Here is a 25,690-nt window from a genome sequence, read left to right on the forward strand (position 1 = left end):
ATTCATTCTAAACTGAGAAATAAGTTGGGAACTGAAAAAGCAAGAAAGCTTGTATTTCTTTTCCAGACAACAAACAAGAAAACAAAGGTGAGGAAGAAGACTCACTTAACTGTACCACCCAATATTTTAAATTTCTCATATTGACTTGGTTAAAAATGCCTAAATTTTATTTTTAAAGAACTTTACATTAATCTAAAGATTGAAATATTTAACAATTCAAAAATCCATGTGCTTGTTTTGTTAATGTTGTTTGTTTGTTGAAGAAAAAAACTAACCTGAAGAATAAACAATCATATTAATACAATTTAAAAGTCTGGTGGCAGTAATTCTGGCACATCATCTTCGCTTAGTAGCCCAACTGCGCCCCTATCTGGACAGTGACGATCTCGCCTCTGTTGTTCACGCTCTGGTAACTTCTAGATTGGACTACTGTAATGCGCTCTACATAGGGCTGCCCTTGAAGACCGTTCGGAAACTTCAGCTAGTGCAAAACGCGGCAGCCAGGTTGTTGACGGGGACCCATTGGTCCGCGTATAACACCTGTCCTGGCCCGCTTGCACTGGCTACCTATTTGTTTCTGAGCCAGATTCAAGGTGCTGGTTTTGACCTATAAAGCCTTACACGGTGTGGGACCGCAATATCTGATGGAACGCCTCTCCCGCTATGAACCTACCCGTTCACTTCATTCAGTATCTAAGGCCCTCCTCCGGGTACCAACCCATCAGGATGCCCGGAGGATTGTTATTAGATCCAGGGCCTTTTCTGTGGTGGCCCCCGAACTATGGAACAGCTTACCTGAGGAGATACGCCTGGCGCCTACGGTACTTTCTTTTAGGCGCCAGGTTAAGACCTGGTTATACTCCCAGGCATTTTAACGTTCATGTTTTATATTCAATGTTTTTTACTCTACCTTGTTGTGACCTTGTATGTTTTATTGTAACTTTGTATTTTAACTCTGCTGTTCACCGCCCAGAGAGCTATTCGCTATGGGAGGTCTATAAATAAAATAAAATAAATAAAAATAAATAAATGACAATATAATGATGAATTCAACAGTTGGAGCTGGTTCATCTCCTGAATAACTTCTCAAGTTCATTTTGCTTTAGTACTAAAATATTGCATATTATCATCCAATTTCTTGATGAAAATTAATCTGAAAACAATTCAGAATAATTGCTTAGTGACCTACTTTCTAATGAACCCTACATCTCTCAATATTTATTAAGGTTATATTAAACAATAATGTACTTCTACTAAAAACTGATGATTAAATGGAATCTTCCTCACTAGTAATTTAAATTGTTAAAATCGAGTCCTTCAGAGAAACAGTTTAAATCAAATCAATCCTGGGGCAAATATTTTCAGCCCAGCTTCTTTGGCAATTCGTGTGTCAATCAATCAATCCTTCATTGCACATTGGCCATAGACCTTTACAATATTATTAAACTCATTTAAAATACTAAAAGAAAGAAATATAAGATTTAAAGCAGGTCCAGAAATCAGCATTAAATATCACACAATAGCATCATTGTAACTGCTGTTATAATGTGTCATTTCCATTGGCTTTCCAGGAAAAGCAATGGGTCAGGAAGTCAATGGAGAGCCATGAGGCTATTTTTTACAGCAGAAAAGTGGGGCTAAGGAAAAGTCAGCCTTCTGGCTGCAATGGATATTTCATATATGAATACAGGAAACTATATTGGTCCATGCCATGGTCCATCTAGCTTGGTATTATCTATACTGACTGGCAGGAACTCTCCAGGGTTTCAGTCAGGGAATTTCCCAGACCTACCAAAAGATGCCACGGATCAACCCAGAACCTATAGCATGCAGCACAGATGCTCTACTACTTTCCAGGGTTCAAGGCACTTGTCAAGAGCTCATAGTGACTGGAAGGAAATCTTTGAAAGCCAGTGAGGAAGCATGAAAGCAAATTTAGAAAACAAACCAAAAGCTGGATTTCTCTTGCCATAGAGCTACTTGGAAGGCAGAACATCTTTTCATAATATATGCCTTAATTAATCTTAATTCAAAATACAATAACTTCATTCATAACATATATCTTAATTCATAATATATGCCTATGCTATGGAACTAAGAACATAAGACGAGCTTGCTGGATCAGGCCAGTGGCCCATCTAGTCCAGCATCCTGTTCTCACAGTGGCCAACCAGGTGCCTGGGGGAAGCCCGCAAGCAGGACCCGAGTGCAAGAACACTCTCCCCTCCTGAGGCTTCCGGCAACTGGTTTTCAGAAGCATGCTGCCTCTGACTAGGGTGGCAGAGCACAGCCATCACGGCTAGTAGCCATTGATAGCCCTGTCCTCCATGAATCTGTCTAATCTTCTTTTAAAGCCATCCAAGCTGGTGGCCATTACTGAATCTTGTGGGAGCAAATTCCATAGTTTAACTATGCGCTGAGTAAAGAAGTACTTCCTTTTGTCTGACTTGCATCTTCCAACATTCAGCTTCTTTGAATGTCCACGAGTTCTAGTATTATGAGGGAGAAAAACTTTTCTCTATCCACTTTCTCAATGCCATGCATAATTTTATACACTTCTATCATGTCTCCTCTGACCCGCCTTTTCTCTAAACTAAAAAGCCCCAAATGCTGCAACCTTTCCTCGTAAGTGAGTCGCTCCATCCCCTTGATCATTCTGGTTGCCCTCTTCTGAACCTTTTCCAACTCTATAATATCCTTTTTGAGATGAGGCGACCAGAACTGTACACAGTATTCCAAATGCGGCCGCACCATAGATTTATACAACGGCATTATGATATCGGCTGTTTTATTTTCAATACCTTTCCTAATTATCGCTAGCATGGAATTTGTCTTTTTCACAGCTGCCGCACACTGGGTCGACATTTTCATCGTGCTGTCCAATACAACCCCGAGGTCTCTCTCCTGGTCGGTCACCGCCAGTTCAGACCCCATGAGCGTATATGTGAAATTAAGATTTTTTGCTCAATATGCAAAATTCTACACTTGTTTATATTGAATTGCATTTGCCATTTTTCCGCTCATTCACTCAATTTGGAGAGGTCTTCTTGGAGCTCTTCACAGTCCCTTTTTGTTTTAACAACCCTGAACAAATTAGTATCGTCAGCAAACTTGGCCACTTCACTGCTCTCTCCTAATTCTAGGTCATTAATGAACAAGTTGAAAAGTACAGGTCCCAATACCGATCCTTGAGGGACTCCATTTTCTACAGCCCTCCATTGGGAGAACTGTCCGTTTATTCCTACTCTCTGCTTTCTGCTTCTTAACCAATTCCTTATCCACAAGGGGACCTCTCCTCTTATTCCATGACTGCTAAGCTTCCTCAGAAGTCTTTGGTGAAGCACCCTGTCAAAAGCTTTTTGAAAGTCTAAGTACACTATGTCCACTGGATCACCTCTATCTATATGCTTGTTGACACTCTCAAAGAATTCTAATAGGTTACTGAGACAGGACTTTCCCTTGCAGAAGCCATGCTGGCTCTGCTTCAGCAAAGCTTGTTCTTCTATGTGCTTAGTTAATCTAGCTTTAATAATACTTTCTACCAGTTTTCCAGGGACAGAAGTTAAGCTAACTGGCCTATAATTTCCAGGATCCCCTCTGGATCCCTTTATGAATATTGGCGTTACATTTGCCACTTTCCAGTCCTCAGGCACGGAGGAGGACCCAAGGGACAAGTTACATATTTTAGTTAGCAGATCAGCAATTTCACCTTTGAGTTCTTTGAGAACTCTCGGGTGGATGCCATCTGGGCCCGGTGATTTGTCAGTTTTTATATTGTCTATTTGAATTCGCCATGATCCTGAGGAATGGAATACCATCCCAAGGTATCTGTAGGTCATAACCTGTTCTATTAGGTAATTATTAATCTGCCAGCGATGTTTTAGTCTCCTCCTGGTAAAGACCAAGACTTTCGACTTGTCATGATTAATTTCCAGGAGTTCCTTTTTGCAGTAATTAGCAAGGGCGCTCAGCAATCATTTCAGCCCATTAGGTGTCAAAGAAAGCAGGACCACATCATCAGCATACATAAGAATCGATATAGGCCTATTACACAAACTAGGATAATGGGTTCCTATTGGTGAAAGAGTTTCAACCAAGGTGTTAATATATAGATTAAACAACAAGGGAGCTAAAACACATCCTTGTTTAACACCTTTAAAGGTTGGAATTGACCTTGATAGGTGTCCAGCTCTGTTATACCTAATACGTAAGTAGGTAGATTTGTATAAACAACGTATTAGTGCGAGCAGGCATCCATCTATATTAGTAGTCTCCAACTTCGCCCAAAGTTTGTGTCTAGGCACTGAATCGAAAGCTGATTTGAAGTCTATGAATGCAGCATAAAGAGCCCCTCCAGAGGGTGATGCATATTTTTCTATTAGGTGCTGTAGGACCAAACCGTGGTCCATCATGGAACGGCCAGCTCTAAATCCCGCCTGTTCTTCAGCCAGGATATTTTCCTGTTCCATCCAGGTTAGGAGCTTCTCACTTAAATGGGTGGCATAAATCTTGCTGATAATGTTTAGCAAACTGATCGGTCTATAGTTAGCCGGATCTGCTCTGTTGCCCTTTTTAAAGATGGGGATAATTATTGCCAGGCCCCAGTCTTTTGGAATAGAGATGTCAGAATCTATACATGTAAATAGAGTAGCTAAAACTGGTGCCCACCAATCCACGTTGTTTTTAAATACTTCTGGTGGAATATTATCTGACCGTGGTGCTTTGCCTGGTTTCAGCTTGGCAATTAGGCCAATAATTTCTTTAGGTGTAACAGGAGGCCATTCAGGAAGATTGTGGTCGTTTGGCTTGGGTGGAAGATGGAATATCTGATCATTCACAGAGATTTTAGTAAAATAATCTTCCCAAGTAGTCACAGGTATATTATATTCCAAGTTAACTGAGAGATTGGGCCATCCTTTGGCTACTATTTTCCAAAAGGTAAGTGTATCCTTAGATGTAGATGCTTTCAGTAAACGTTGCCAATCTTCTTTTTGAGCTAGAGACTTTTTAGCTTTAATTAGATGTTTATAGCATTTCTTCTCCTCCAACCAGTTTATCAGTAATTGTGGGGAGTTATTATTTCTATACTCTCTGTACTTTGTAATAAGGAGGTTCTTCTGGGCCACGCATTCATGATCAAACCAGGGTTTCGATCGAAAAATAGGTCTGAAAGTCTTAGTTGCAGGTTTAGAAAATAAGCTCTTTTGAAGAACCTGAATCAATTGTTGGAGAGTATCAAGAACAGAATCCAGAGAATTTGCAGCAATAAGCGCCTCGCGCATTACAAGACAGCTTTCAGAATTTAACAGATCTTTAAGGTCGGATTCTAAATAAGTCGACCATCTAATACGTGTGGCTCGCCTTTCAATTTCCCCACCCAGAGTTAGTTCTTGCTCAATATATCTGATTTGATTACCACAAGATAGGGTAAGAGCTAACGGTAGGTGGTCGCTTTCAGGGCGAATGTCCACTTGACACAAGGACACGGCGTGTAGGAGCTCCTGAGAGACTATAAAAAAATCAATAGTGGAAGCTCTAGTACCGGATAGGTAGGTGAATTCTCCTTTAAAATCTCCCTCTACTCGCCCATTTACCAATATCAAATTCAGATTGTTCAGCATTTGCATCAGGTAGAGCCCGAGATAATTGGTGCCTTGGTCTTTTGAATGTCTAATCGGAATATCGAAAGCACCTTCTGTTGCTGGCAGAAGTTCCTTAAAATGTGAATAAAGGACTTCATCACTCGGGCCTATTCTGGCATTGAAATCTCCCGCTAGCATAACCATAGCAGCTGGAAATAAAGCTGTCAACTTGGTGATGTACTCCTCAAGTCTCAGCATCATAGCCTTCGCTGGTTTATTTTGTTGGCAGGGGGGTAGATAGACATTAATAAGCAGAATCCAAGCCCACTTGAAATGGATTACTATCGAGGTAGCTAACCCTACCAGGGGATCAAGATTGGTAATTAATGCACGCAATCTGGTAGTAACGAGCAGGGTCAGTCCACCCTTGGGGCGTCCACCTTTAGTGCTAGGGGTTGCAGCCAGCACGTAAGACGCATACCCATTCATATGGATTTCCTCACAGGCCCAAGTCTCCTGGAGAAGAACGATGTCATATTTTTTAAGATAACCCAAAAAAGATGGATCGGAAGATTTATTCTTCCAACCAGAGATGTTCCAAGACAGAATTACCAATTGTGTCGTAGGATGCTTAGATGTTTGTCAGGTTGTTACAAAATGAAGAGGAAGAGAGTTCTGTATTATCATTGAAACAGATGGTAACTCCATGAAGGGCTCAATAGGGGTAATTTTCTCTAAAGTTGGGTCAATCCTGCTGACATTAGAGATTATTGGCTTCGAGGATTTTAGCCAACAGTTCTTGACACTGCCAATCTTCTGTGGGGATCCCTCCTCATTCTCATTAAGCCATCTCATATCCGTCCATGAGGGAGTTTAATAGAGAACTACTCCTGGTTTGGAAGGAAAAATGCTACTGCCAATGCACATAGAACTGCAAGGGCGCTCCTCTCCTTTTATTATAATAAAGGAGGACAGCACATCCCCTCTGCTATTCAGATTTTTGTGGCCAAAGTAGTCGCACAATTACTCTATGGTGTGCAAATTGGTGCCTATGATAACTATGCACCTTTTGAAACGGTCCAGACGAAATTTCTAAGATCGATCTTTGGCATTCCATCTTGTGTCCCCAGTGTGATCCTTCGTTTAGAAGCAGGGGTTATTAAAATAAAAGCTCGCATATGGATGCTTAAAATTAAACTGTGGTTAAAACTGCTGTTTATGCCAATGGGGTTGGCCCCTTTAACACTATCTGATGTTTTCTGTTACAATCCATAGGGTTTTCTCTCCCTATGGTTTTGTCGTTGGGTTATTTTAAAGCAAAATCTTATATTCTTCAGAGAATTTATGATATCGAATTACAATCTCACCTAACTCGTGCTGCAGCTAACCCTGGACTTAGATATAATATAAGGCCATTCGCTCATGCTTATTATCTAACATTTGACGGCCCCTAAACTTAGATCAGCGTTCACCCTTGCGAAATTGAATATACTACCCTCTGAACTTTTGGAGGGCAGGTATAAGAAACTTGAGTATGCTAAACGGGTATGCCCTTGCAATAATAGTACAGTGGAGTCGGTTGATCATGTTTTACTTCACTGTCCATTTTACTGTGATTTCAGAACTGCCCTAATTACTCCAATTCTCCAAAGATTCCCTAACGGAGATGAAATTTTCTATGTAGACTATCTTTTATCAGATCGTTACCCCTATGTAACAGCTAAGGTAGCCTGTTTTTGTGCTGCTGCTATTCATTTCAGGAAGTCCCTACATGTTTCTCAACTTTTATAAGATCTATGTATTTATAGAGTGTAGATACTCTAAGCTGTAGGAGAAACTTACTCTTATACCAATCTTAGGGATACAGTGCACTACTCTCTGTTGATAGCCTAACAGCTTAAGTGTCTGTTTTTTAGATTGATAACAAATTTTAATATTCATTTTTTCATATTCATTTTTTCTTTTTTTTTAATTTGAACTTTTTAGGATCTTTGGATTTTAAGTCGTTTTTTAACGATAATTGATGTTTGTACAGATGTAACATTGTATTTCTGGTCTATGACTGTAATAAAGTTGTTGTATATTGTCCATTAAGCCTAGAACTTCCTCTCTCATTACCACTATTTGTCTCAGTTCCTCAGAATCCCTTCCTGCAAATGTTAGTTCAGGTTCAGGGATCTGCCCTATATCTTCTACTGTGAAGACAGATGCAAAAAATTCATTTACCTTCTCTGCAATCTCCTTATCGTTCTTTAGTACACCTTTGACTCCCTTATCATCCAAGGGTCCAATCGCCTCCCTAGATGGTCTCCTGCTTTGAATGTACCGTATATTCCAGCATATAAGACGACTGGGCGTATAAGACGACCCCCAACTTTTCCAGTTAAAATATAGAGTTTGGGATATACTCGCCGTATAAGACTACCCCTGCTTATGACATGCAGGTACTTAGCAGGAAAACTGTCACTTACAAACTTATAAATATTAATATTTGGATTGTCCAGTTGTTTTGTTTTTGTGCCTAGGAATTACCACCAAAAACTGGGGAAAGATGTGAGAAATCTTTTTTTTAAAAGCAACATTAAATGCCTAGACTCTAGTTTCCAACACTATGGAGTATTTATTGATTGATTAAGAGAATTTATATCCTGCCCTTTTGCTGTTAAAAACAGAACTCAGTACAGCTTACAAATATAGTAAAAACAATAAAAATACAGAATCAGAGAAAAACAAGCCAAAATGTTAGGAAAAGGAGTCTTTCACACCACATGCTCAGTTCTAAATACCGTTGCAGCAAGTTTTACAATTTCCTCCAGTATTCCACTGGTGCAGGCACTCAGACATTCAAAGTATCTGTATGTTTCTTAGGTTTTATAAAAGCAGAGCTTTGCTTAACTCAAAATTTCTTCTCCCTTTGTTCAACCACATCTACACAGGTTCCACCTCCCTACTCAAAATGAAACTGGGCCTGGAAGTGTGCAACAATCCCACACATACCTTGCTAATTCGATTATCAATGCCAGGATGTCTGTCTTATCGACTACTCTCCTGCTCCCCCCCCCCCCACACACACACCGGGCATCATGAAAGACCCAGTCCTGGGCTCAGAAAGAAAATAAATATCTGGTCCTCTTCAAAGTATTGATAAGCCTCTTGTTTTAATTGAAATAATAATTATAAATTCTTGTTCTTATCACTAATGGGAGTTAATTATCTTGCATATGCTGCTGTTGCTTCTATGGCTGTAACGGAGTGAGGTTAAAGATAAGTGAAATGCAAATAGGAAAAAAAAATACAGAAGGCAGTAACACTTTCCTAAATGTAATACCATACCAACCACAACAAGATTCCTATAAGGCAAAAAACTAAGCATCTCACAACCAGTCAGGATTCCTAACCAAAAACCAAAAATATGATAAATGAAGAAATATTTATATAAGCATAACTATCAAATATATTTATTATTTACACAAACTGTAAAGATATTTATAGTGCAATCCTAAATTTATTTATTCAGAAGCAAGTCCCAGCGTATTCAATGGGGCTTACTCAAACAGGGACAGAAATGCAACCTCAAGTGATAAGCAACTTCATTCACACAACCCAAAATTCCGAATCATGCCACTTTACACTGTTTTGCAACTGTTTATACTTGTTTTTATGGTTATTGGATTTTAAATGGCTTTATTTCTTGTTGTGAGCTGCCTTGGTTTCCAACCCTACCTCACAGGGGTGTTGGAAAGACTCCATACACACACGCACACACTGCAGATATATAAATACATACAGCCCATATAATAGTTTATTGTCAAACCAATTGGTCATTGCAGAAAAATCAGTATTCGTTTTTTAAAAATCAGTATTAGTTTCCTACAGAATAAAAACTGCAATACCTAAGTAAGCCCTGCCTACTTGCTTTAAAATAGGACTGGGGGGGGGGCAGAAAGAGAACACAAACACAATTCTTTTTTACATTCACTCCAAAGTCCCATTGATTTTCAGCACATTCATAATCATGTCTACTCAAAAGTAATTCCTACTGAATTCAATAGGATTTACTCTGGACATATGGGATTAGCACTGTTTTTACCCCCAAAAGCAACTATTGGGAAGGTTTTCAAAACACTGCCCAGGATCTGACTCCTACACACAACAGGGGGAAAAACTGAAATGTATATACCTACCCAATTTATGAGATTTTCAGATAAACAGGAGGGGAAACCACCATTTTCTGGCCTCGCAATTGCAGACACTGCCACCAAACAAACACTTCACTGATTGGCTGAAATCCTGAACGGGCGGGGTTAAAGCTACGAAGTGCTATACAGTAGTTTAAAAAAAGATTTAACGGGGGGGGTGCCTGACGTTTTTATATATATCTCGAGAACCGCACCACCTAGAAACTTTTTTTTTTTTTTAAATGAAAGCTGAGAATCCGGGCCACCTAAGGGGCTAGCTGGGCGCCAGGTGGCATGCTTAGAATCCGGGTAAAACCTGGCTATCCGGGCAATATGGCAACCCTAATAAGACGACACCCGGCGTATAAGACGACCCCCGACTCTGGAGAAGATTTTCCAGGGTTAAAAAGTCGTCTTATACGCCGGAATATACGGTATTTATAGAAGTTTTTGTTGTTGGTTTTTATGTTCTTAGCAATGTGCTCCTCAAATTCTTTTTTAGCATCCCTTATTGTCTTCTTGCATTTCTTTTGGCAGAGTTTGTGTTCTTTTTTATTTTCTTCATTCGGACAAGACTTCCATTTTCTGAAGGAAGACTTTTTGCCTCTAAGAGCTTCCTTGACTTTGCTCGTTAACCAATGCTGGCATCTTCTTGGCCCTGGCGGTACCTTTTCTGATCTGCGGTATGCACTCCAGTTGAGCTTCTAATATAGTGTTTTTAAACAACTTCCAAGCATTTTCGAGTGATGTGACCCTCTGGACTTTGTTCTTCAGCTTTCTTTTTACCAATCCCCTCATTTTTGTGAAGTTTACTCTTTTGAAGTCAAATGTGACGTGTTGGATTTTCTTGGCAATTGGCCATTTACATGTATGTTTCATTTAATAACACTATGGTCACTGCTCCCAATCGGTTCGACAACACTTACATCTCGCACCAGGTCCTGGTCCCCACTGAAGATTCAGTCCAGGGTTGCCATCCCTCTGGTCGGTTCCAAGACCAACTGGTCTAGGGAATAGTCATTTAGAATATCTAGAAATTTTGCTTCTTTGTCGTGACTGGAACACATATGTGGCCAGTCTATGTCTGGGTAGTTGAAGTCACCCATTACTACCACATTTCCTAGTTTGGATGCTTCCTCAATTTCATATCTCATCTCAAGGTCTCCCTGAGCATTTTGATCAGGGGCACGATAGATCGTTCCCAGTATTAAATCTCTCCTGGGGCATGATATCACCACGCACAACGATTCTGTGGAGGAGTCTGCCTCTTTTGGTGTTTCGAGCTTGCTGGATTCAATGCCTTCCTTCACGTATAGAGTGACACCGCCACCAATATGTCCTTCCCTGTCCTTCCGATATAGTTTATATCCAGGGATAACCATATCCCACTGTTTTTCTCCATTCCACCAGGTCTCCATTATGCTCACTATATCAATGCTCTCCTCTAAGACCAAGCACTCCAGTTCTCCCATCTTGGTTCAGAGGTTTCTAGCATTAGCGTACAGACACTTGTAAGCAGTGTCTCTCTTCAAGTGTCTTTGGCACTTGTGGTTTGGCCTGTGGTAATTTTGCCCTTCTGAATTTATATCCTGTGCCCCTGCTTTCACAATGCCTACTTCTAGGCCTACTCCTTTTAAAATTTCCTCATTTCTTTGGTCTTTATCCCAGGGGGGAGGTTTATTCCGAACCGGACCTTCCTCAGCTCCTGTCAGGTTTTCCCCCTCAGTCAGTTTAAAAGCTGCTCTGCCACCTTTTTAATGTTAAGTGCCAGCAGTCTGGTTCCATTCTGGTTCAAGTGGAGCCCGTCCCTTTTGTACAGGCCCGGCTTGTCCCAAAATGTTCCCCAGTGCCTAACAAATCCAAATCCCTGCTCCCGACACCATTGTCTCATCCACGCATTGAGACTACAAAGCTGTGCTTGTCTGGCTGGTCCTGCGTGTGGAACCGGTAGCATTTCAGAGAAAGCCACCTTGGAGGTCCTGGCTTTCAGCATCCTACCTAGCAACCTAAATTTTGCTTCCAGGACCTCATGGCTGCATTTCCCCATGTCATTGGTGCCAACGTGCACCATGACCACTGACTCCTCCCCAGCACTGTCTACCAAACTATCTAAACGACGGGCGATATCCACAACCTTTGTACCAGGCAGGCAAATCACCTTGGGGTCTGCACGCCCATCACACACCCCACTGTCTATGTTCCTAATGATCCAATTGCCCGCTACAAGGATCCCTCACCCCCTGGAGATATATCCTCGGCACGAGAGGATAGCTGCTCATCCCCCAAAGAATGGGTCCCTTCTAAGAGATCGTTTCCCTCTTCCTTGGCTGCATGCTCTCCTTCCCCGAGACCATCGTTCTCCATGATAGCAGGAGAGCTATCATCCTTGGAGTGGGACACAGCTATAACATCCCTGAAGGCCTCATCCACACACCTCTCTGCCTCTCTCAGCTTTTCCAGGTCAGCCACCTTGGCCTCAAGGAAATGAAGTCGTTCCCGGAGAGCCAGGAGTTCATTGCACTGAGAGAACACCCACGACTTCTGTCCAACAGGCAGATAGTCGTACATGCTGCAGGCAGTGCAAAACACTGGAAAGCCCCCACACCCCTTCTGGCTTCTTACCTGCATAGTTTTGTTTAAGGTTTATTGAGTTAATGGGTTGGGGACTATGGTTTAGTTGAGGTCAGGGAACAGACGGGCAGAGTGGGGGGCCCTGGCCTCCTTGCCCTGCTGCTGAACTCGCTCTGCTGCTTAACTCACCTTGATGCTTTGTCAGCTGGGGCCTTGACTCTTCGTCAGCTGGGGGCTCCCTCTAGCTCATGGAGCAGGCTCCCTTGCTAGGGTGCTCTGAATTTATATGTGTGGCTGGTCCTTCCCAGCTACTGCTGCCAGCCAATGATGTCTTAATTGAGGCTGATGGCTCAACTGTCAGCTGGGGCTTAACTCCTTAGAATTATCTCAGGCTTCCTTCCTTTGAAGGCAGGAAGGCAGGCTTCCTTCCTTAGCGAGGGGGGGCTGTTTAAGGAGTTTGACTAGTGGTACTACGAAAGGTTAACTAGCTTGTACTCTATTTTTATTTTATTTGCTGACAAGAACCACTTTTATCAGTGCAAGTTCCCCTGTAGTTTTAAGTGGTGCCTTGCACTCTGGTCTGGACAAACTAGACTAGCTTTTGGCTGCTTTTAATCTAAGCAGGGGGCTGAGACTTCCAGGTGAGTCTTTTTTGTTTTTTTTTGTTTTTTGTCTAGATATAGGAGCAGGACATGGTAACATGTTGATATGATAGTTTCAAATATCACATAAAAGATGCAACCAAAGCAAGGCATTCTAGTCTTGGACTACCTTTATTTTGCTATTAGTTCACTATTGATGCTGAGACATTAAAGGGTGGTTCATATGTAATTTTTTGTACCATCAGAACCAGGACCTGAAACTATGGTTTGAAAGCAATTTACAAACAGCTTGGAAAAATTGTGCTCTCGCATTACATGCAAACAAACAATGGTTTTGCATGTTACTCCTTCTTTACAGGCTGATGCTTGGGATAGCATCTAGGAATTCTCAAGGTTTAGGGAAACCACAAAAACCATAGTTGGCCTACATGTCTGAAGCACAAATCGTGATTATGCCTGGTTTAATGTAATGCTAAATTATGGTTTAGTATGATGTGCATGAGCCTTGGATTCATGCATTTGCTTTTGTCCTTCAGCATAGGAAGAGAAGATCTGGAGCTTTCCCTTCCCTTTTCAATTAACCACAATTTATTGCTACTTCTGTAATTAACCTTAACCATGGTTTAGGGAAACAAGTAAGGGCCACAAACCACAATTTCAAGCTTGCATATGTCCCTAAACCATAGCTAAGAGTAACCAGTTTTTTCAGGTTGAGACATAAACTAAATAGAAAAAGGTTTTAAAATGTATGTAAAGGCTTCCAATGTCCTTATGGTCACACTGGAGGAAAGTGGGAAGATGATATAAACCATAGTTTAGACTCAAAAAACCTTATTTGGATGCAACGCTAAACTAGGGTTAATGCAAACCATGGTTCAGCATACACACACACACACACACAGATATAAACAAAGCAAATGCTACTTTCAGGTGTGTTATGTCCCCCCCCGAATACCTTCCTTTCTTGCCTTTATGTTTAGTGAAAAGTGCTTTTATATTTTACTATTGCCTAGTATGACCAGGCCTTCTATGGTCAGTGCAACTACTGCTACATTATTCATAACCCATTAATAAATAATTTCTGCTAGAATACTTTATTGGCAATTTCCCATTTCAGGAACTAGCTTCAAAGAAGTTGGTTGGGACCAAAAGACTTCGTAAAGTAGAATGGCAGAGATGAGGGTGGTGGACCAACTGGATGTAACCCAAAAGGAGGATTTGGCGCAAGAGCTTCCAGTTGCCTACCTTGAATATGTGATGCAATTTGTTTTAACATTCTTTGCAGTAGAATTTGTTCTGCAATCATTCTTTTGCATAGGTTTTACATGTACTGACCAAAGAAAAGTTTTCTAGTAAAATGGGTAACAGTCAATATATGGCTATATAAAGTATCAGAAGATATAATCAACATAGCTGTGTTCTGTGTTATATTAAAATCTTTGCCCATAGTTTGTTACATATTTGATGTGAAAGGTGAATGCGAATGCACATGTGTATATAATGTTAATTCACTAATAGGCAAAAAACTTTGCAGTTTCAGAACATATCTATAGCCATATGCTCAGAGGCACATGTTAGCAAATTCCTCCAAGCGATACAGGAAGTGGATTGGACTGTGAAAGACCAACCCAAATGGTGTTGGCATTTTTACAGATTTGTAGGGCAGTCCAATATCTCAGAGAGGAGGTCAGGTCCCCTGGTGCATTCACTATAGCTGCCCAATTTTCCTGCTTTTAAAAGTTTGATAGAAATATGTGGGCTATAGGTACATTCTTAAACCTCAAGGTTTTTTTTCCCCTATTAGCTAATTTCTCTGCTTTTTAATCCAGGAGGTAAGAAATGGGATCCTGTGCAAGTTTGCTGAGAATAGATTGATAACTTGCATGCTTATTGAGTTCAGTGGGATGTACTCCCCTGCAATCATACTTAGGATAGGTGAAACTGACCACAGGGAATGGAGAGGGGAGGAGGAGGAAGGTTAAGGCTAGGGGAGGAGGAGGGAGGGGGAAGGGCAGAGGAGAGGAGGGGGAGGGAAGGAGGAGGGCAGGTTTGATGATTTGCATGCTTATTGAGTTCAGTGGGATTTACTCCCATGCTATCATGCTTAGGATAGATAAAACTGAACATGTGGGGGAGGAGGGAGGGAGGGCTGGAGTGGGCAGGGGAGGAGGAAGGAGGGAGAAGGAAGAGGGGAGAGGAGAGGGAAAGGAGGGGAAAGGCAGGTCTGATCATTGGCATACATACTGAGTTCAATGGGATTTACTCCCATGCAATAATGGTTAGGATAGGTAACACTGACCATGGGGGTGGAAGAGGGGAAGGGGAGAGGGGAGAGGAAGGAGGGGTGAGGAAAGTGGAAGGAGGGGGAGGGGAAGGAGGGGATTGGAAGGGGAAGGGCGAAGGAAGGGGGAGGGAAGGGGCAAAAAAGAGATGGGAGGAAGGAGGAGGGGAGGGCAGGTTTGATAATTGGCATGCTTTTTGAGTTCAATGGGATTTGTTCCTGTGCAATCATGCTTAGGATAGGTGAAACTGACCACAGGGGATGGGGAATGCTGGAGGGGAAGGGAGGGGAGAAGATTGAGTGGGTGGGCACTGGGGAAGCCCCTTTCCTTTCCAAACAGAAAACACTGAGAACAGTGTGATTGTTTTTCAGGGATTCCCCCATCTTTTTATTTTTCACCAGGCACATGTAGTCTCCCACCCAAATTTAAACCAAAGCTGTCCCTCACCACATCCACACCAGGCCTTTATTTCACTTTAGACAGTCATGGCTTCTCACAAAGAATCCTGGGAAGTGTAGTTAATGAAGGGTGCTGAGAGTTGCTAAGAGATGCCCTGTTCCACTCATTGAGCTTCAATTAGAGTGGCATGGGGTTTATTTTCAATTTAACATTGCAGAATGCGAAAAATCCACGCTGGCTATAGTATACAGCCACTCTCATGGCTGTATAATAAGTTCCATTTCTCTGAGCTCTATGTGCTTGTAAAGATTCTTATATGTCCACAGTATGGACAGAGAAACGTGTCAGCTGATACAGATAAAACATTAAGAAAACTTACCTTTGCCAATTAAGTCTGCCCTCTTAAGGTGACAAGAGCAGTTCATGATGGCTGGCTTCTCATTCTCACAAAGAGTTTTGTTGGTCTTTACATCTATCACTTTGCAAGTGGATTGCGCTTCAGAATTTCCAACAGCGGTTACAGAAATCTAAAAGAATGTGAAAACTGAGAATAGTAAGATTTCTCCATCTCTAAGACAGCAGGCTGGAAGAGCTTAAAAAGAGAATCATATTTAAACTCTCAGAGCAAATACTGATAGGCCACTTAAAGACTTAATTGGATAAAAAGTACATGGCAAGAAATATTTAAAAAATATATTTCCAACTTTTACTGGCAGCTGGCTCGGTAGCAGGAATCCGCTGAGATCTGTCCATTTACTGCATATAGGCATTAATACTAGAAAGCCATGAAATTTATCTGGGCTGATTTCCTGGCTCCCCTTCTTTCTCTTCTCAGCTCCTTGATTTTGTGTTATACATGTACAGATGTAGCATCATTTGGTGCAAACCAGAATCCACCCTCACCACACCCCAGTTAATAGCATATGCTTTTAATACATAGGAATGGGACTGTTTTGCTACTGCCTTATTAGATACAATTGTTTCCCTCTGGTTGAACTAGCAAATCAGTTCTGAGCCACTATTTTAAGTGTTACAAAGCAAGGAAAGTATGACCTTAGCAAGAAAAGCAGACCCAAATCTCTAACTTTGCTTCTTTTTCTTAACTTGCTTTCCTGTTTTGCTGGCATAATGCTGCTGCTGGGCAAGTCCTTAGGATGAGATGAAAGAAACCACAGGAAGCCATATCTCCCCCTCTAGCTCCTACCTCCTCACCAAGAGTTCCTTTTAAAGCACAGCTTTACTACATATGGGCTTCCTTGAGCATTGGCACAAAAATAGCAACAGCTGCTGATGTCCCAGCAATTGTGTATGATGAGATCCCTACACAATGACAAAGATATAAGCAGTGTAGGATTCAGTATGTTGTTCAGTAAAGCAAGCTATGAGACTCACAGACAGGGATTTTTAGTGAGAGAAGGAAACCTGCAATAAACGGGTTAAGCAGAGCAGAACAGAGCGCCAGGTTTGCCAAAGTCAGCAGCTGGTGGGCAAGTAGATAAGAAGGAACTTGCAGAAGCTCTGGTGTGGGGGAAAGTAGTTTGGAGAGAGAGAACTGTGCTTTAGTATTTTTGTCAGTAAAGACTCTTACAAGAAACTTGCCTGGCCTGGCTCATTTACTGATCTATGCGTCTCTTGAATTTCCTACTTGTATGATCTCTATAAACACACACCGACAGGGGTTATGGGCCCAGCGTATCATACAAAGTAAGGGGTTCGAGTGACGTTGTTGCAGAGAAAGTGCAAGAAAGAGGCAAGTAAGAGTGGACAACATGGATGTAAACCTGTCATCTGGGATGTCGATGGAGAGACTGAATGCTGTAAACTACTCCAGCTGGAAATGGAGAATGAGAGCAGTTCTGATTAAAGAAGATTTGAATGATGTCGTAGAAAACCCCCCTCCGGCAGCTCCTTCAGCAGCGTGGACGAAGAAAGACGAGAAAGCGAAGGCCTTTATTACTCTGGGGCTGTCTGATTCTCAACTGTTGCTGGTGAGTAATGAGCCGACAGCTAATCAAATGTGGGAGAAGCTAAGGGCCGCTCATGTGCAGCAAACCGCAGGGAGCCAGCTGTGTTTAGCACGGAAACTTTATCAGATGCGTTTTACAGATGAAGTGACTATGACAGAGCATCTGGCTGAATTTCGTAGATTATTTGCTGAACTTCAAGAAAGAGGAGTGCATCATAGTGACATTCAGATGGTCTATATACTGTTATCTTCATTTGATCGAAAATGGGATGTAATGGTCTCGAGCTTAGAAACTTTACCAGACGGAACTTTAAATTTGGACTTTGTAGAACAAAAACTTCAACAAGAATGGGATAGGAGACAAGAGAGTAAGAAGACTGAATTAAAAGAGACTGAGGCTGTACAACAACATCAATATCAAAGAAACAGGCAAGAGAATAAAATATGTTATTTTTGTGGGTCCCGAGGACATATACAGAGACATTGTTTAAGTAAGAAGAGAAATGACAGGGACTTTGGACGTCAAAGAACAAGCGTGAACTTTGTTACTAAGGAGGACAATAAACTGATTAACTCTAAATGGCTGTTAGACAGCGGAGCGTCTAATTGCCTGATCACAGACTCTAGTTTATTTTACACATCAAAGCCAGTGCAGGAGAAGATTTATCTGGCTGACGGATCGACTCAGGACGCAATTGCAAGAGGCACGCTCAGGTTAAGTAATTTGGGAACTATATTGACAGATGTGTTATTAGTTTCTGGTTTAAAATATAACATTCTATCAGTACGCAAACTAGCTCAAATAGGTTGTAAAATTACATTTGAAGGGGATAGATGTTTTGTGAGAAAAGATGGTGAAATCTGTATGCAAGGGAAATTACAGAACCAAATGTTTATGGTAGAGAGCAAGCTTGATAAACCCACGTGTGCCTGGATAGGAGTAAATAAAAACAAACACGAAAACTGTATACATGAATGGCACAGAAAATTAGGGCACGCACATTTTGAGAAAGTGAAAAATACTCCAAAGCATAGTCAAGATTTGGAATTAACACATTGTGAGCATGTGGATGAATGTGAGGTATGCTATAAAACAAAAATGACTGTAACTCCTGTAAATAAGAGCTGTGAAAGTACTACCACTAAACCCTATCAGCTCATACATGTGGATTTGGCTGGACCTTTCCAGTGTTCAAAAGGTGGGGCAAGATTCTATTTAGTGATTGTAGATGATTTTTCCAGATTTACACATGTATTCTTATTGAAAAAGAAAAGTGAAGCAGAAGATAAATTAAAGGCATTTATACAGAGGACAGAAACACAATATGGGGTTGTTATCAAAAATATCAAATCAGATCAAGGTGGGGAATTTACCAGTAATTCATTTAAAACATATTTGGAAAAGAAGGGAATAATACAAAGTCTCACTGCTCCCTTCAGCCCATCCTCCAACGGAACTGCAGAGAGGAGGAACCGGTCACTGCAGGATTCAATGAGACCCATGCTGGCCGATGCAGATATGAATAACACCTATTGGGGTGAATGTATTCTGTACACTACTTACATTCAGAACCGCCTTGTGCACAGAATAATAGGCATGTCTCCATATGAGAAATTGACTGGAAGAAAGCCCAGGGTAAAACACATAGAGCGTTTTGGAGCAAAATGCTGGGTGCATGTTTCAAAGCAGAAAAGGCATGGTAAATTAGCTTCAAGAGCTCAGGCAGGTCGTATTTTGGGATTTCAGAATTCATATTATAGAATTTGGTTGCCTGAGAAACAACAAGTAGTGTTAAGTAGAAGTATAAAGGTAATAGATAAACCTTGGAGAGACAGTCAAACAGTAATACTTGATGGTGCAAGCAAGCAGGAAGCAGCAGATGTTCCTTTTGGGCATCAAATACCATTAAGAACCGCATTGACTGATTTAATTCAAAGTGGCAAACGTACTGTGAAAAGACTGAGGAATGAAGACATAGCAATGCAAGATAAAGAGGTGCCAGGTACTAGTGCAGGAACAAGTGCAGACACAGGTGCAGGACCAAGTAAAATTGAAAGTGAGGAAGAAATGGAAATAGATACTGTTAGACGGTCAGAAAGAAAAACGAAAGGAAAACCACCTCATAGATTCACATTTAACGTTACACAAAATAATGATGAGACAGATGAATATCCTGTAGAATGGGAAAAAGAAGGGCCAATAGACAAAGAAACAATGGATCTCATGTGGAAATACTGTATTGAAGAATGAAACATAAATGAGTGTTATCAAATAAAAGTGAACAAAACTCTGTAAAACTTGTATGAATAAAGAAACAAAACTGAAATGGAATTGTAAATAGATACTGTAAGGAAACATGTACTGAAGTGTATTGAAATGACAAGTTAAGAATGTATAAAAGTAACAATGACATGTAGTTTTGTAATCTGTGAGTCTCAGGTGGGGGCTGTTGTTCAGTAAAGCAAGCTATGAGACTCACAGACAGGGATTTTTAGTGAGAGAAGGAAACCTGCAATAAACGGGTTAAGCAGAGCAGAACAGAGCGCCAGGTTTGCCAAGGTCAGCAGCTGGTGGGCAAGTAGATAAGAAGGAACTTGCAGAAGCTCTGGTGTGGGGGAAAGTAGTTTGGAGAGAGAGAACTGTGCTTTAGTATTTTTGTCAGTAAAGACTCTTACAAGAAACTTGCCTGGCCTGGCTCATTTACTGATCTATGCGTCTCTTGAATTTCCTACTTGTATGATCTCTATAAACACACACCAACACAGTAGTGGTCAGAGGGGCTGCACAAACAGGATAGCATTGCTTACCTGCTTCCCCAATACCAAGCATAGCTTCCAGTTCCTGACAGGGGAAGGGCGATGTGCAGAGAGCTCAGTGTGCTGTGGGCACTGTGGCAGAGCCAATCCAACACTCCCTCTCAGAAAACTAGCAGTGACACTCAGCACCGGGAAGGCAGGTGAGCAATGCTGTCCTGCCTTCACCACCCATCAACTGTTACTGCTAGGATTGGGCTATTATGGACTGAGAGCTCCAGGTTTTATTATCTCATTTGTAGTAATGATGCAAGTTATATTAATAACTATCCCTACCTTTTTCCTACATCTAGTGATCTTACGTTACAAATAATTAAATGAAATTAAAATGAAGTATAACATACCTCACCTCTGTCAGTCTTAGATGTGTAGATTTTCAGGCACTTATCACTTCCATATGAAATGCTTGCCCAGTTCGTCAAGTTATTTGAAAATGGACATTCCCCTTTCAAAGTGCAACTGAAGAAAATAAAAAAAATGTGGAATAAAACAGAGCAATCTATTTCGATTTTATAGAGAAAGCTGTCTTTTTGCATTTCTGTAGTCAACTGTGGCCATCTTGACGAAACATTTCTATACTGCCTACTCAGCTCTCAATAGGCTGAGAAATCATGTTTCAGATATCTGGTTTGGGACAGAGATAATTCAAACCACTTAACATCTATTCCATCATTTCCTTTTAATCAAGTTGCTCCACCCTGTCTGCTAGCTATACAAATTTCTGGGAAACAGAACTGATAAATCCAATCAGATTTTCTTGCTCTACTGTTGTGGTACTTATGGCTCTAAAACAAAAAAGTCAAAACTATTGATTCAATCTCATGGCTTGTGATTTCACTGCCGCTTGAAGTTACAAACCTGAAACTAGATACAGGTTTTAAAGTTTTGGAAGCCCAGCATTAAGAACATTTAATTTTTTTTTCAGTGTGTCTACTTGGAGTATGACTTAGTTCCAATCAATTTTCAATCTATGAGAAGAGAAGCTTTTCCTTTGTGCGCTTTGTGCACCAACCCCCCTCCTCCACACTCTCAAACACACACACACACACACACGGACTCCCAAGCACACACACACAGACGACCAGATACCCCTAAACACACACAAGACACCCCAGGCAACCCTGAACACCCCCACCCCTGGCACTCCCAAACACACACACTTCCAAAACACACCACCCACAAGCAACTCCCAAAATAGCCCCCCAGGCACTTGCCACCCCCTCCCCATTTAGGCAGCTTATTGGCCTCCCACCTGCCGAAGCTGCCACTTCTGCCGTCCCGCCTCTACCACTTACCTGCCTCCTGCTTTGTTGCTGCCACCTGCTCACTCCCCTGCCCACCCCCACTTGCCTGACCACCATCCTTACTTCCCTCACTCTCTCGCCTTGCTTGCCTGCTGTTCCGCCACTGTACCCCACCCCCATGTGTGACAGCTTACAAAAATATTATCGTTAGATATCTTTACGGTCTACATTGTAGAGCATACAAACTTAAAATAACTATCCAAATATCTTCCTCCTACTATTATATGCCCTTTTTATTTAACTTTATTTAAGTGTCTAATTACTTGATAGATTGTTAAATTGTGAATTGCTTAATTTACTGCTGTTACTGGTTCATTACTAGTGTGTGTTTTATTGTTCTCTTTTGCTCAAACTTTGTATAAATATAAATAAATAATATTTTGAAAGCATTGAAAAAGTAAGACGAAGAAGACTACAGTCTTCATTTATTTGAGAACTTCAAAGTAATTAGGCTCCAGGATTCTGCCTTAGTCCGGTCAAAATACTAACACAACTATCCTGGAAAGGTTTAGAAAGATGCCTGTGTTCCCTTTAGCTATTATATTAATGTTCTTAGCAACAGCCACCTTAGGAAGAGCCACTAGAACTGTGGACTTAAACTGATCCAAGGTGGCTTTATAAAAACAACTCTGAATACAGCCTCACAGTATTAAGAATGAAAGTTTACCAATAATGAAGCATTTATTCATATGAGCCTAACAAGCAAAAAGACATACCTGTTATTTAAATAACACCATCCACAGTGTGGGTCCATTGCAGATAAACATTCTTTACAGGAAATATACTTGCCACAATTCGCAACCCGTGTTCTCCTGATCTATAATACAGATTTCTATTAAATATTTTCAAAAAGTAAAACAGTATTTTCATAAACCCACACAAATCTGTTCCTAGAAACAATAACAAATCTGCAACTGACTCTTTTTTAAAAAAAGGTATCAAAGGCATTTTCTTAGAATATTGTAACAGTCTTGACAAGTATGCTGTCATTTCATGTTGGGTTACGTTTGTTTGGCTTAAGCATGCAAGTATGCTAATTAGGGGATATATGAGTGGCCATTTGCAAACTGGGCCTGTGCTCTTCCTGACTAATAAAAGCCAGTTGGCAAAGGACAAGTCCTTTGCCAGCTGTGTTTATTTATGCTTCATCCAGAGTCAGCAGGATGGCAAATGACTTAAAAATAATTTGTATGCAGATTCCCAGCCAGTTACAGCTTTATTACTTCCGTTTCTAGGAAAGGTTGCTGAATGAATGGTTGCTCTTCAGCACTTAAAAAACCCCAGCCTTCTGAACACCTGTTAATGTGGCTTTTGGTCTGGATAGAGTGTGGTCTTTCATAACGATTGCTATGGGCAACTGCACTCTATTATTAATCCTATTAAATCTTTCTGCATCACAGGAGGTTGGCAATACCACTGTAGGCTCTTCCACACTGGAGTTTAATGTGGATCTGAAGCCAGTTGTGTCTCTCTCTCTATAGTTTTTGTGCTATAAACACAACGTCCTCCTCATCCTTTGTATTTTCAACAAGGCTGTAAGGCACTTGGAGACCTCTGGGTAACAAGTAACTAACAAATCTAATAAATAAATAATCCAAGTGGCAGCCCACACTCCCCCCCCCAAATTTGGATTTTCACTAACTGTGGATAATCCAACAAGGGAAGAAAATCCAACATAGGATTGTATGTTATCTGACCATGGACACAGTGAGGCACATTGTGCAGGCAGGTATTTTGTACATGTATGGTGATGTTTCACTGGGTGTCATCTATTACCACACCTCCTGCTTCCATTTTCTTTCCATCAGCCCAAAGGAAAGGACGCAATCTGCCTTTTCCCACCAGTTGTTATTGAAGGCATGTTCACAATATTTTTATTTTTAAATTAGCTCTTTTGCACAGAACTCCTCTTGCACAAAATGGCTGTATTAAAACTAACATTTGCCCTTGCAGGTACAGGAGGCAGGAAAGAAAAAGGGGATGAAAGGAAATGGCAGCATTCTATACGAGCAACTCCTTGCAAGTTTCAGCAACACACATTTTTAGAATTTTGTTTTCACTACTCTGGTATATAGAAAGACTTGTATTTACATTTTTTTAAAAATATACAAGTGTACACAGGTAAAAATAAAAACCTGGGTGCATACCCACAATGGATCTTGTTTCCAAAACTGATGGTGAGCAGAAAAGTACTAACTGAAGAGAGGAAGCAACACCACACAGTACAATTACATCCCATCAAGCACCACTCACTAATCTGGATGAGCAACACAGATAGATAGGTAAATTGAAAATGAAAATTGAAGCCACTCGTGTGTGGATGAAGGTGCAAACTGCAACCCACATATGCATTAAAGTTCTAGTCTAGACACAGCCTGAAAGAACCAATGAGGTTCTCTTTTCTTTTTCAGCAGGGAAATCTAGAGTGTGGTGTTTACTCATCATCCCTCCAGATATTCCCTATAAAGGGTTATCTGTGCCTTCTTAACTGAATGATTAAATGAAAGCTGCAGGGTGAGAGATCATATGGAGATGTGCACTTTGATGCCATCAGCAAGGTATCCAAGATTTGTCTCGTTTTCATCAACTCAGTCTTAAAGTCTCCACACTCACTTAAGACAATGTAATTCAGTTACACAACTTCAAACATTAAGAAAATAGTGTGATAACTAATCTCCAAAGTTACACAGAACTAATCAAATCACTTACAGAGTTTAGAATCTCTGTTTACAAGAGAACAGGACCCTGATATTGTTCTACAGAACAATTGCAAAGCCTTGAAGGACGTTTGCTGGGCTTCAGTTAACAAGGACTTGGCCAGATGTTTGAAAGCCAACTTTGGAAGTAGTATTTGTACTGAGTGTTCCACTTAGCTCACCTCATTATTGGATGGCAGATAGATGTAATCCTTATCTGTAGGGTCAAGTTCAAGTTTGTGAAAAATTGTTGTTTCTTCTTCAATTTCAAATAAAATATCTGGGCAATTTGGCTTCATGTTTTCATCAAGAATAACCTAGACGCACAGGAAACACAAAATTAGCTGCCACAGGCATGCAAATAATAATTTAAGGAGATAGTTGCCAATTTCTCTGCCCTATGTGAATGCACCATGACTCTTCCCACACCTCCCCATCACCAGCACTTATTTGTCCACAATATCTTAAAGGGCTACTGCTGGTTGGTTGTTGTTTTTAAAGCCATACAAATCCTCACATGCAGCTGCTTGGCTTAACACAATGAAATGCTATGCCAACAGCATGTGGTTCTTCATATGTACCTTCTAGCTTTAGAGAACTGCTGGGATTTTGAAGCTAAGAAACTGATAAAGATGAATGTGTAGTCAGCTTCTATAGTCTCCAACTACTGAGGTAATGTATATGAACAGCTTTTAACACACTAATTATCTAGAGATGATTATACACATACCATTAATATTGTTACTGTGTACTATGTGAGCTACTGAGATGCCAACACACAAATGTGTGTGTGCGCACGCACAAGTACTCACTTCTACCCCCCTTCCTGCAAAGGCAGTTTTTTTCAATAAGGACCCTGCCCCAAGTAATACTAAATGTAATGTGAATGTACTGCCTTCAAGTCGATTCCGACTTATGGCGACCCTATGAATAGGGTTTTCATGGTAAGCGATATTCAGAGGAGGTTTACCATTGCCTCCCTCTGAGTCTGAGAGGCAGTGACTGTCCCAGGTCACCCAGTGAGCTTCATGGCTGTGTGGGGAATCGAACCCTGGTCTCTGTTGGCTACTGAGAGATTAATGCCTAGTGGTCTGGTTTTCCAGATAAGGAGTTAAGATGCACAGCATCGGCTCAAGGACAGTGAACAGGGAAACAGAAGACTCTGCAGCTGGCACTGTGCTGCCCGTATCTATAAAACCTTGAGCGAGACACTGCATGGTGTGGGGGGTGTTCGTTAGAGTAGAGAACTGTACTTATTGCTATTGCCTCAAGAATCAGTAAAGGATTCAATTTACA

General features: G+C 41.0%; 1 protein-coding gene across 1 annotated transcript in view; it reads right to left on the reverse strand.

Annotated features, from left to right (window-relative positions):
- The window catches only part of PLXNC1 (plexin C1), a 125,753-nt gene that overhangs the window by 68,962 nt on the left and 31,101 nt on the right, over nt 1–25,690 (reverse strand). The window contains exons 3-6 of the mRNA XM_061639567.1: nt 24,577–24,711; nt 22,415–22,515; nt 20,739–20,853; nt 15,994–16,141 (exon numbers count right to left, since the gene is read on the reverse strand). Coding sequence (XP_061495551.1) covers nt 15,994–16,141; nt 20,739–20,853; nt 22,415–22,515; nt 24,577–24,711 — 499 coding nt within the window. The remainder of the gene's footprint in view (nt 1–15,993; nt 16,142–20,738; nt 20,854–22,414; nt 22,516–24,576; nt 24,712–25,690) is intronic.

Source organism: Rhineura floridana, chromosome 8 (genome assembly GCF_030035675.1).
Source record: "Rhineura floridana isolate rRhiFlo1 chromosome 8, rRhiFlo1.hap2, whole genome shotgun sequence".
In the NCBI taxonomy this organism is placed as follows: domain Eukaryota; kingdom Metazoa; phylum Chordata; class Lepidosauria; order Squamata; family Rhineuridae; genus Rhineura; species Rhineura floridana.